This window comes from Empidonax traillii, unplaced genomic scaffold (assembly GCF_003031625.1).
Source record: "Empidonax traillii isolate 1590-97213 ecotype Southwest subspecies unplaced genomic scaffold, ASM303162v1 scaffold1149:size320058, whole genome shotgun sequence".
NCBI classification, from domain to species: Eukaryota; Metazoa; Chordata; class Aves; order Passeriformes; family Tyrannidae; genus Empidonax; species Empidonax traillii.
In genome coordinates this window covers 75775-87707 of record NW_020956342.1, presented here as the reverse complement: position 1 = coordinate 87707, position 11933 = coordinate 75775, and the positions used below count along the sequence as shown (strand labels likewise).

Genomic DNA, 11933 nt, shown 5'->3' with positions numbered 1-11933 from the left:
ACCTGCTGCTGGCGGCGGGGCTGGCGGGGCTGCTGGCGCTGCAGGGCCAGCGCCTGGCACGGCACGTGTGTGCCCTGTACGGGCTGCACAGCCGGGCGCGCTACTGCGGGCTCTGCATCCTGCTCCTCTCCGACGGCCACCGCATCCCGGCGCTGCTGCGCCGCGCCCTCGGCCTGGCCTTCGGCGTGGCCGGCCTGGCGGCCGTGCAGCTCATCAACAGGGATTTCCTGTCGGCCGCCGAGGCCGCGCGGTTCTGGACCCCGCTCACCATCTGCTACGCCCTGCTGGTGGTCTACATGCAGGGTGGGAGAGGGGCTCGGGGACACGGGGGGCGTCAGAGGGTGGGGGATCCCGGGAATGGGGCAGTGGGGGGAGTCTTGGGGCCATATGGGGGGGTATATATGGGATTGTATGGGGGGGTATATATGGGGCATCCCACATATTGGGTTTGGGGTGAAGGGGCGGTGTCAGAGAGGGAGGGATCCTGCTTATGGGGACTGCCATATGCAGGATGGGGGTGTATGGGGTATCCCAGGGGTGTATGGTGGATGGATGGGGTATCCCAGGGGTGTATGGTAGATGGATGGGGTATCCCAGGGGTGTATGGTGGGTGTATGGGGTATCCCATGTATCGGGTTTGGGGTGAAGGGGGGATGTCACAGCATGGGGGATCCTGTATATGGGGCAGTATATGGAGTATTTTGTGGGTGTATGGGGCTGTATGGCACCTTGTGGTCAGGGGAGGGCACAGTGTCCCCGTTATGGGGTCAGGGGAGGGCACAGTGTCCCCCGGGTGTCTCCAGCGCCGTGTCCCCGCAGAGGAGGCCCGGCAGAGCGCGGATGGGGGGCCGGTGTTCCGGACGGTCCTGGTGCGGATGGGCGGTCTCTTCATCCTCCTCCTCACGGTGGGCCGGTGGAGCGACATCCTGCACGTGCTGGTGTCGCTGCTGGGGGAGCTGTGGTGCCTGCTCCGCGCAGGGGTCCTGCTGCAGTCCTGCCGCACGCAGGTGAGCCGGGGGGCACCGCCCGGGGCTGCCAGTGCGGGGTGAGGGCCGGGGGCAGCCCCGAGGCCACGGCGAGGGGCCTTTCTGCTTCTCTTCTCCCTGCTCCCTTAGGATTCCAGCCCGCAGCCTCACTGGGACAGACAGCTGGGATCCGGATCCGAAGAAACGTCTGGATGAGCCGCGGGGTGTAGCCAGACGGCAGAGACTCGGGGTGGCTTTGCCTGGCACCCCCAAAATCCCCCCCCGCGGGGACTGAGGAAAAAGGGCTCCCAGAGGGTGCCCGACCCCGTCCCATGGGATGGAGGAGGTCGGGGGGGAAGACTCGTGTGGCCCCTGGTTTTTGGGGACTCTGTGAGGTTGCAGCACTGCTGGAGTTTGTTCCCTGGTCCCACTGGGATCGCGGGATGCTGATGGATATCCCGTCCTCACCGGCTGCAGGGCCACATTGTCACAGCGCAGGGGCTCCAGAGGGGCTCCAAATCTTGGAAAATAAAGATTTTTCCAGCAAAATCTGTGGCCAGAGCGAGGTGTCCTGCTGTGCCAGAGAGGGGCTCGGGGACGGCCGCAGTGCAGCGCTTGGGAGGAGGTGGGTGGTGCAGCTCCTTCCTGGAGAGGGAAACTGAGGCTCAGAGCGGGGGTCACCCTCTGGCTGGGGGGTGCCCTCGTGCACAGGGGGGCACCCGGGGCTGTTTGGGGGTATATGGGGCATCCTGGGGCTCTGTGGGGGCACACTGGTGTCCCAGGGGTGCATAGAAGCAGTACGGGGCATTTTGGGGGTGTATGGAGTTGCATGGGGGCCGCTGGGAGTGCCGGGGGATGTGTAGGGATGTCGGGGGTTTCTTGGGGGTCCGTGGGGTCACCAGGAGCACGTGGGGCTGTACTGGGGTACACAGGCACCCCGAGGATGGGGGGTAATGGGGCACCCTGAGGGTGCCTGGGGCAATCAGGGGGAGTTCATCCCAGAGGACAGAGGGGCACCCGAGGGGCTATGGGGCAGCCAGATGGCACCTTGGGGACATACGGTGCACCCTTGGGTCCACGAGGCACCCTGAGGTCCCATGGAGCACTTTGGGGTGCATAGAGAGGTCAGGGGGTGCGTGTGGCACCCAAAGGACCTGTGAGGCACCCCAGGGTGCACCGGGCACCCTAAGGACATGTGTCCCCCCGCCTTCCCCGGGCCCGGGACTGTGGGGCAGGCGGGGGGAGGAGGAAGGGAGGAGGAGGAGGAGGGAGGAAGGGGCGGTGATGCCGGGCGGCTCTGCCTCCCCGCTGCCCCCGCCGCGCCCGCGGAGCGCACGGAGGGACCCGCACCGGCTCCCCAGGTACGGGACAGGGCCGGGGACAGGGCCACCCCCCGAGGGGCTGCAGGGCCACCTCCGGGCAGGCGACATTCCCCCACGGGCAAGGAACCTCCCCCCACAAGGTACGACCTTCCCAGGTAGGGATCTGGGGCCACCCCCAGGTAGGGACCACCCCAGGTGCGGGATTTGGGACCCCCTAAAGAGGGGACAGGGGACACCCCAAATGGGACACGGGACCCCCCCCAGGTGATGGGATAAGGACCGCAGAGCCATCCCGGGATGGGACAAGCGGACCAAGAGCCACCCCCAAGGAGGGGGTTGGGGACACTCCCGGGGAGGGGACGGGGGCTCCCTGGTAGGGGGTCGCGGGGGGCCCCCGCCCCATAGGGGACAGGGCACAGCCAGGTGGGGAAAGGAGGCTGTGGGGCTGCACGGTGGGAGACAGGGGATAAGTGAGGGGGGCTGCAAGGGCACCCCCCAGGTCAGGGACAAGGGGACAGTGGGACCACTGGACGGGGGAGACAAAGGGATACCAAGCACTGTGTCCCCCCACCCCATCCCTTTTCCCTTGGGCATCCTCACAGCACACTCCGAGAGGTCCCTGGGACAGGGAACAGAGCTGGGGGACAACTGTAAAGGGCTGTGCCCCATCCCAATTTTGGGGGCCTGGGGATGCCCCAAAAGTGGCCCCTCATCGATCCCACCGGAGCCCCTACCCCAGGAGATTTTCGGGAAGCCGGGGGGGGCCTTTTCTAATGTGGCCTCAGCCACCCCAAACCAGGATGGAGCTATGTGGGGAGGGGTGGGAACCCCACAAAAAGGGGGCAGGACCCCCGTTACTGCACTCCTGGAACCTCGACCAGCCCGACGGTCCCCGCTTGGGGGGCACCCGGGGGGGCTGCCGTGGGGCCGCCGGGATCCCGTCAGCCCCGGCACAAAGAGGAATGCGACGAGCACATGGTTCCCATTAACCCCGGAGAAATCTTTTTTTTTTCTTTCTTTCTTTCTTTCTTTTTTAGTTTTTTTTTTGTTTTTTTTTTTTTTTTTTTTTTTTTTTTTTTTTTTTAAGAATACCCTTTTTCCTCCCTAATTTTCTGCAGCTCGGCTGGGGAGGAGGAAAAGCGGCGGCTCCGGAGGGTGAGGATTTGGGCGCGGGCCGGCAGCGCCGGAGCCCGGCCGGGGTTTCGCCGGTGGGGAGGGAGAGGAGGAGGGAGAGAAGCGCTCGGGGTTCTTTTTCCTCTTTAATCCTTTCCCCGCTTGAGTCAGAGGCTGAAGTCACCGGCGGAAACATCCCGTAGCTTTCCCCCCACCTCGAGGGGAACTGGCTGCCCCCCTGAGAGGATGTGCTGATCCCCGTGAGGAGATTTTGGGGGAGCGGAGCCCCATGAGACCGGGCAACTCATCACACAGGTATTTTTCAAGCTGCTCATTCAGCTCAGGGGTGAATCCTGCTTCACCAATGCAGTGCCGTGGCCAAAGCCCCAGGGTTCCCCCCCTCCCAACCATTCCATTTGGGAAGGGGAAGCTTCATCCCAGCTGTTTTTCCCACTGGGAAGTTGAAGAGCCAGCCCTGTTCCTTCCTGAGCGGGGTTTAGCGGGGTCAGGCGCATCCTGCCGGGGCTGTGCTGGGGGCTGTGTCTGTGATAGGGACGTGGTGGTTCAGAGCACTGTGCCTCAGTTTCCCCACCTGGAAAAATAAAGGGGTTCCACTGAGCTGGAAGTGATTAGCTGGGAACTGGGGGCAAGGAGGGAGGGACTGGGGATGTGGAGCCACTCCAAAAAAGGGTTTAAAAGGCAAAGTCCTATCGCAACCCCATTTTTAAGAGGAAAGGTGGGGTTTTTCCTGCTGCCCACAGGGACTATAATCCCAGGTGGGAGCACTAAGAGGAAATGAAGGGTGTTGAAATGCTTATAAAAGGGCGGGATTTGGCCACAGAGGCGTGAAAATGGGAGATTCCGGCTGCTGCTTCACCAGGACCCTTTGCCCTGTGTCCTCCCAGGCACAGACCATTTACTGCCGTGACGTGGGACTGGGCTGTTCGTTCCTTCTCCCTTTCCGGGAGGAGGGAGGCGGGTTGATGCCGAAGGGCAGCACGGCTGCAGGAGCTGCTGGGGCGCCTGCGAGCTTTACCTTATTTTCCCTAAAATCAACCCCAGGTCCGGCCCTTCCGCGGCTCCAGAGATGCTGCCAGGGAAGGCAGAGAAGAGGATGGCTTCATCCATCTTCATCACTCTGGTGCCACCACGGAGGGACGTGGCCACCAAGGAGAAAACCCACCAGGAGCCAGAGCCGGATGGTGCTGAGGAGCCCGGCACCCACCGCCCCCCGATGCCGCTGTCGCCCCCCACGCTGCCCAACGGAGGTGAGGGGTGTCCATGGGGGGCTGCGAGCGGTGCCGAGAGGACGATGATGGTGCTGAGGATGCTGTGGAGATGGTTTGCTAAAGGACACGCAGGCAGGAGGGGATGTTGGGGGGGGGGTTTTGCGGGGTTATTCCCAAAATCCCTGCACCCATCCTGGGATGCATCCGGCTGCCAGGGAAGGGCTGTGTTTGCTCTCCACTGCCAGGCACTTATCGGTGCTGTTTGTCCCCTCAGTCGGGACGGCGTTTGCTTTTGGGGCAGGTCAGTGAGCGCAGCTGCAAAGCTGTCGGGGTGTTGTTGCAAAGGGGTGTTATCGTGGTGGGACGTTGTCCCTCCTCTAAACCCCCCACATCTGTCTTTTGCTGCAGAAACCCATCCAACTGTGCCTGTGCCTTCATTCCCACCAGTCCTCATCCTCTCCGAAGCCCCCCAGCCCTTGCCTGCAGAGTCGCTGTGTCCGGCACTGCAGCAGCTGGACCTTGCGGCACCCGGCACCCTCCAGGTGAGGATAACGGGGTGCAGAGCCCCCTGTGCCTCAGTTTAATGGTGTGCAGACCCCCCAGTGCCTCAGTTTAATGGGGTGCAGACCCCCCTGTGCCTCAGTTTAATGGGGTGCAGACCCCCCAGTGCCTCAGTTTAATGGGGTGCAGACCCCCCAGTGCCTCAGTTTAATGGGGTGCAGACCCCCCTGTGCCTCAGTTTAATGGGGTGCAGACCCCCCAGTGCCTCAGTTTAATGGGGTACAGACCTCCCAGTGCCTCAGTTTAATGGGGTGCAGACCCCCCAGTGCCTCAGTTTCCCCACATGCAGGAGCACAGATAACACAGCTTCACCTTCCCCTGCTCTGCAGGCCCCCTCCTCCTTCCCTGCTGAATTAAAGCCGCCCAAGCTTTGCCAGGTGCAAGCGGACAAGCCGCAGTGGCAGGATGCCAACGGGTACCCGGAGCGGGACAGCTCCAGAGGTAAGGGGGGAGGGACAAAGCTGGCACAGGCTCATCCCAAGTTTGGGATACTGAGCCAGGCGGCTCCAAACCCCTGTCCCTGCTTCCTGCAGACATCTGCGCCTTCTGCCACAAAGCGCTGGGGCCGCGGGAGCCGACGGTGGAGGCGATGAGGAAGCAGTACCACCCCGGCTGCTTCACCTGCCGCACCTGCCAGCGGCTCCTGGCTGGGCAGAGCTACTTCCAGAGGGACGGGCAGCCCCTGTGTGACACCTGCTACCAGGTACCCTCCTCCCTCGGAGACAGCCAGCACTCTCGGGGTGGGAACTGGCATCTCATGGCGCGTGTTCCCCAAATCCCAGGCCACGCTGGAGAAATGTGCCAAGTGCCAGGGGCTGATCACGGAGCGCATCATCCGTGCCCTGGGCAAGGGTTTCCACCCCGGCTGCTTCTCCTGCGCCGGCTGCGGCCGCGCCATCGGCGCCGAGAGCTTTGCCGTGGACGAGCGGGGCGACGTGTACTGTGTGCCCGACTTCTACAGGTTGGCAACGGGGGAGCGTCCCCCAGCTTGGGAGCTGGGGTTTGGGAGCTGGGGTTTGGGAGCTGGAGTTTGAGAGCTGGGGTTTGGGAGCTGGGGTTTGGGAGCTGGGGTTTGAGAGCTGGGGTTTGGGAGCTGGGGTTTGGGAGCTGGGGTTTGGGAGCTGGGGTTTGAGAGCTGGGCTCTGGCTGTCCCTGTCACCCCACAGGGCTCACACCACTCCTGTTTGCCCCTGCCAGGAAATACGCCGCGGTCTGCAGCGCCTGCGAGCGCCCCATTGTCCCCTCTGAGGACAAGGACACCTACAAGATCGAGTGCCTGGGACGCAGCTTCCACGAGAGCTGCTACCGCTGCGAGGTATGGCCCTGGTGGGGCTGGGCCCCCCAAAGCTGGGTGGGGGGCACTGAGCCTTGGTTGGCATGGGGTCTGCAGCACCCAGGGTGATTTTTTATCCCACAGTTTATCTTGCAAGTGACGAGGAAATAAATAAATAAATAAATAAATAAATAAATAAATAAATCAGGTGGTGGTGATGATGATGCACCTGGAGGAGACCTTCGGCTTCGCAGGTTTTTGATCTGGTTTGTTGCTTTTTCCGAGCGCTCGTGGGTTTTGTAGGAAAACGGGATGTGATGCAACATGAAGAACCCCCCGAAACATGCTGTGCCTTTCCCCTCTCGCCCCCAGAGCTGTGGGACGCCGCTGTCCCCGGAGCTGACGGAGGATGGGTGCTACCCCCTGGACAGCCACCTCCTCTGCAAGTCCTGCCACATCCACTGGCGGAACGAGTCGTCCTGCTGAGGCCCCGCGGCTCACCCATCTCTGCCGTCCAGTGCCAGACACCAGAAAGGGGGTGTTTTGAGGGTGATCCCGCGTGTCTGCTGCACCCCAAAATTGCTGCAGAACTGGTGTTTTCATCTCCAAAATGTACCTGGCCCCCGACCCCCAGGGCTGGCTGGGGGAGCAGTGTGGATATGTCCCGACACAGCCCTGCACTCACCATGAACATGAAATGGCCTGACAGAGCAGCAGTGGCAGAGCAGCGGTTTTATTCTCTATTTCTTTTTTTAAACTCCTTTTTTAAGGCCAGTTTGGTTTTCTTGGGTGTTTCTTCTTCCTTCTTGAGCCTTTTTGGGGTTTCACTGAAATGTGTCTCTCTGTGGAGAGCGGGCACTGATTTAGTTACTCGCAGTTAAATAAAACCCCGAGTCTAAAAACTCGCATTCCTTTCAGCCGCCCTGCATTCCAAACCTATCAAATCTGAGTTTAAAAATAAGGAAAAAAAAAAAAATCCACTTTTTGGATTTTATAGGCATGGCAAGTCAGGTCACTCAGGTCCATAACAGTTGATTTTGAGGTACAGCTATTTGGCAGGTGCTGCTGTCACCTGGGAGAGAGCCAAGGTTGATTTTTGGGGGTGGATTTGGGATTTGGTGATCTTTTGGGGTTGATAAAAGGGTTTTAGGTGGTGGTTTGGGGGTTTTTTGCTGTCTGTCTGTCCTGGAGCCAGCAGAGGGCAGCTGGAGCACAAATTCCTCCATCAGGCAGCAAAACTCCAGCTAAATGCATCCAACAGCCCCTTTTCTGCACGATATTGAGGATAATACCACTCCGCCATCGGAAACCTTTTGATCTTCTCTTAGACCAAGCCCCAAACCAGCTGAAATTAGACCATTCCTCTGCATGTCCAACATCTGCACAACCGATGTCGCCAGCGCTCGGCGGTTTTGTTTGTGAGGGCGTTGCAAACCAGGCGGAGAAACATCTCAACTCTCTTCTTAACCGAAAGTGCTTAAAAAGCCACAAATCGAGAGCAGAAAATGGCAAGAGCATGTGAGATGATGTTTAATGCTTTCCTGATGGAAAGAGGGAGCTGGAAACAAAGAAAACCAGCACCAGAGCAGCAGCTCTGAGCTCCTGGGTCACGTCCGACATCTCTCTGGCGCGTGCTGTATTTATGAATGAAGGGGTTAATGATGGTTAATTAATCACATCAACAACTATTTCCTGACAACTCTTCCCGTCTACAAAGCCGATTACTCAGTGTTCGTTAACGAGCGTCTCCGGCCCATCAATCAGCTCGTAACTCGCTATAAACAAATTTATAAATAAGATGTTAAAGTTGCGGTTTGTCCCGGTCACGTAAGTTGGTGGCTTTGGGTCTGGTTGGGTGGGAACCTCGTGTCCCGTGCCGTGGAATTCCCGTGCTCAAAGTCAGCTCTCTCTCTTTCCAAAGTTTGTCGTTCTGTGGGGAAAACCAGGCATCAAAATGATACTAAAAAAAGTAAAAAGATGTGGTGGTGGCCAAGGGGAGCAGGAAAGGGGAGGCCCAGGAGTTGCTCTGTTTTGTGCAATAAGGGTATTTTTCCAAGTAAGGTTTTTGGGGAGGATGGAAGTGCTGACGCTGAGAGGTGCTTTGGGTGTGTTATTCCAAGCTGTGCTATCCCTCCACAGAGGAATGGTGGGCAGGGGTTGGATATTTCCCCCACAAACCAACCCAGGACGGGCTGTTGGCAGCGGGACTGCGGTGAGTTTTGGCTGGAGGGAGGCAGGGAAATGCTTTTATTGACATGAAGCCTTGGAGAAGGTCCTGGAAAGCGAGGAGAAAGGAAAGGCACAGCTGGAGAGTTTGGCGGCGCAACAAAGGGATGCAGGAATGGTCAGACTTGGCATGTTTTTCCAGGAGCAGAGGATGACAAGGGACAGGGATGGATGGATGGTAAGAGGATAGAAGGCTGATCTAAGCCTTTCTCTGCCCGGATAAGGGAGAAGCGTTACGAGCCGAGGCACGGGGAGTGTCACTAAGGAAAGCACAGCCCTGTGCTTTCCCTGGGGAGGATCTCGAGGAATTTGGAGCTGCGTGCAGGAGAGAGATCCTGCAGGGGTGAGGCTGTGGGAGCTGAGTCCTGTCCTGCTGCCAGGCCAACCCTCGCCGGCTGCGACGGTTCAGCCCATCCTCGAGCTGCTCACCCTGTCATGAGCACTTCTGCGAGCGCCCAGCTTTGCTGGTAAAAGCGAACTGAGCACATCCCACGTGGAGCAATAGGATTTTGGGGGGCTGGGATTCCCCAAAGCCTTGTGGAATGCCCCAAGACCACCCAGGTGTAAAAACCACGTGAGGTTTCTCATCACATCCCAGTGGTGGTGGCCAAGGACAGAGAGGATCCCACCCTTCCAAATGCCACGGGCTGGACCCTGCCCTTCCCTTGGCTGCTGGAATAAGCCCGGCAGTCCTTGCAATCCCTCTTGGCAGGCTGAGGAGAGCGGGAAGGACCTGGCTACCCTCCAAGGAGCAGCAAATGCAAATATTTCTTCACTCCAGGCTGGGTGCGGCTGCGGATAAAATTTCCTCGGGCTTTCCCAGCGAAGACATCTGATATCCTACTCTGCTGCGAGGCCAAGTTGCTCCCGGGAATACAACGGTGCATCCCATAAAAAAAAACCTCCCAAGATTATCCTTCTTGCAGCTTGGACTTTTAAAAAGAGGTTTTAAATTAAAGAAGGAGCTGCCAGGCACGGCTGTAGTGGTTTTACATCAGTGGTTAAAGTGTTGCTTCGTAACAAAAAAAGACCTTTTTGTAGGTTTTGTTGGCAAATTGGAGATTTTCGGTGAGTCACAAGGAAGGTGAGATGATAAAGGGAAAAGGCTGGAAAAGGCCTTTCCCTCCAGCATCCCCTTGGTCAGCTAGGAGGAATGGGAAAAGCAGAGGGAGGGATGAGCCGTATTCCTTGTGTGCCTTTGCAGTGCCATCACGACTTCCAAGGTGCGGGGAAGAAGCTGGAGCAGAAGGAAACACTGCAGGAAGGGAAACTGAGGCTGAAACAGTGACCAGGGAAAGGGTCTGGAAAAGGTGCTGGGAGCAGGTTGGATGCTGGTTTTCTCGCATAGGATGGAAAGAGCTGCAGGAAAACCGGAGTTTTCCTCTGGACATCCCAGGTTAATGGCAGCCACATCCCAGCTGGCTCGCTGCAGTGTTGTTCTTCCCCACAGGGTGTTCAGATCTATTTCCTGCACTTTCCTGTCACCAACACAACCTAAAAATCTAACATTTCTTAAACAGAAAGTGGACTGATCCTGCTGGCTAAGAGAGACAAGGGAAAAACAGCAGGGATCACATTGGGACCAGCCAAGCCCTGGATTTCTCTGGCTTTATTATGCAGCACAGGTGGGATATATATTTAAAAAAAAAAAAAAAAAGAGCAATATTCTAATACTCTCCTTCCCCCCCCAGTTTTCCTTGCAAAAGTGAACCACCCACTGATGTAGTTTTAAAGCACATCAGTTTTGATAACACGAGGGAAAAGGGATGCAGGCTGATGCGCAAGCGCGTTACCAGGCTGCAAGTGCTACACTGCCTTATTTATAAAAAAACCCAACAAACCAACAGATAAAAAGCCCAACCTACCCTATTTCTGAAAATAGACACAGAGCACACGCCTGCAAGTGGGGTTTTGTCATTTTGTATCCCAGATTTCCTTCATCGTATCAGCAATTGACAGCATCCTGCAGCCTTATTTCCTGAAAATTAACAATTTTCACCCAGATTTGGCTTTGAGTAGTTGAAGTTACATCTTTATTTTGCTGGAGTGTCCAGTAGAGCCTGTAAGTGAGGTGTTTTATTAAAAAAAAAACACAGATATTTCTCACAGAGGTTATCCTGTTTGTCAAGGTGGCTTATTGACCTCAGGGATTTATCACTGGGAAAAAAGGTGGAGGAGAAGGATGAGGAATAATATATAAATAGTGGCAGCTTCAACCCCTGCAAAGGAGAAAAGCATTGGAAAAGCAAAGAGTGAAGCATAAAATATAATAATCAATATATAAATACATAATATAATATAATAATGTATCTCCTAATTCTCCGTGCAGCTAAACTTTCCCTCACAGCCCAGCCTGGGGAATATACTTTAATCTCATTTATTGGATTGCTTCGTCAGAGGATGGATCTTCCTGAAGCGATCAGGCTCTGATGGGGTATTAAGGGCTATATGTTTTGTGAAGAAAAAGAGAGATTTGTGAAGAAAAAGAGAAATAAAGGCTAAAAGGAGGGTTTTGGCTGACAAAAGGAGGCGGCGGCCGGGGCTGCCCCTCACGGCAGCCTCAGGCGCTGCCCCCCCCGCCTCGCTTCACAAAATGGCCGCCCGGCGGGCCGGCGCTGTGAGGCGACAAAATGGCGGCGGCGGGCAGCGAGGGGAAGGATGGGCGAGGGGCGGCTGTGGGGCCGGGGTGGCGGGCGCGGGCTGAGGCCGTGCCAGGAGCACGGCGGAGGGGCTCTGATCCTGCGCGAATCCCCTCCGGGCAGGCGGCGAAAGCGCTGCGGGTGAAACCTGACCTTCTTCTTTCCCTCCCCCCCCCCTCCCCTTTTTGCCTCGCCGCCTTTGCAAAAGGATGTGAAAATGCCCAGAAATGCGCATTTTCACTCGGTCATGGCGGAGCCCTCCGTCTCCCCCTCACGCCTCAGCTCTCCCACCCCCCGGCCAGTTCCCCCCCGCCTCAGGCGCCATCGCTGCCTCCCCCCATCTCAGCCCGCCCTGGCGTTACCCCTAAAATACTGTATCTTTTGCCTCATTTTTGGCCCAGAATTCCGCTTTTCACACGCGCCCCACCCCCTCCCCCCATCATCATCACCACCACCACACGCACCCCAAGGTGGGTAGTTTAATGCCTAATTTTGTTCTTTTGCACCGCTTTTCTCCTTCGCAGGGGTCGGAGCCGCCATCTCCCGCTTTCCTCACGGCATGGAAAAATACCCAAACGTGCTTGGGGGAAAAAAAAAACAAACAA

The 11933-nt window shown here is 57.6% G+C and overlaps 2 protein-coding genes and 1 long non-coding RNA gene across 6 annotated transcripts in view; 2 read left to right on the top strand and 1 right to left on the bottom strand.

The window, feature by feature from the left end:
- Positions 1–1487, top strand: part of TMEM82 (transmembrane protein 82) — a 4211-nt gene extending 2724 nt beyond the window's left edge. Inside the window, exons 4-6 of the mRNA XM_027905394.1 lie at positions 1–303; positions 820–1007; positions 1116–1487. Coding sequence (XP_027761195.1) covers positions 1–303; positions 820–1007; positions 1116–1181 — 557 coding nt within the window. The 3' untranslated portion in view covers positions 1182–1487. The remainder of the gene's footprint in view (positions 304–819; positions 1008–1115) is intronic.
- An 800-nt stretch (positions 1488–2287) lies between these two features.
- Positions 2288–7413, top strand: FBLIM1 (filamin binding LIM protein 1). 4 transcript variants are annotated; one of them, XM_027905395.1, is made up of 10 exons: positions 2288–2326; positions 3406–3442; positions 3572–3715; positions 4463–4668; positions 5038–5171; positions 5568–5631; positions 5724–5893; positions 5973–6151; positions 6388–6505; positions 6836–7413. In XM_027905395.1, the coding sequence occupies exons 3-10, from the start codon at positions 3690–3692 to the stop codon at positions 6947–6949; spliced, it is 1011 nt and encodes a 336-aa protein (XP_027761196.1). In that variant the 5' UTR covers positions 2288–2326; positions 3406–3442; positions 3572–3689; the 3' UTR covers positions 6950–7413. The 4 variants fall into 4 exon arrangements, with proteins under 4 accessions (XP_027761196.1, XP_027761199.1, XP_027761198.1 ...); XM_027905397.1 differs by having other exon boundaries at positions 2311–2427; XM_027905398.1 differs by lacking the exon at positions 3406–3442 and having other exon boundaries at positions 2289–2326.
- Positions 7414–10693: 3280 nt separating this feature from the next.
- On the bottom strand, positions 10694–11927 carry LOC114068930. The gene is made up of 2 exons (XR_003573690.1): positions 11793–11927; positions 10694–10846 (listed from the first exon to the last, which is right to left on the bottom strand). It is a non-coding gene; the product is annotated as an uncharacterized LOC114068930 (long non-coding RNA).
- Between the last annotated feature and the right edge of the window lie 6 nt (positions 11928–11933).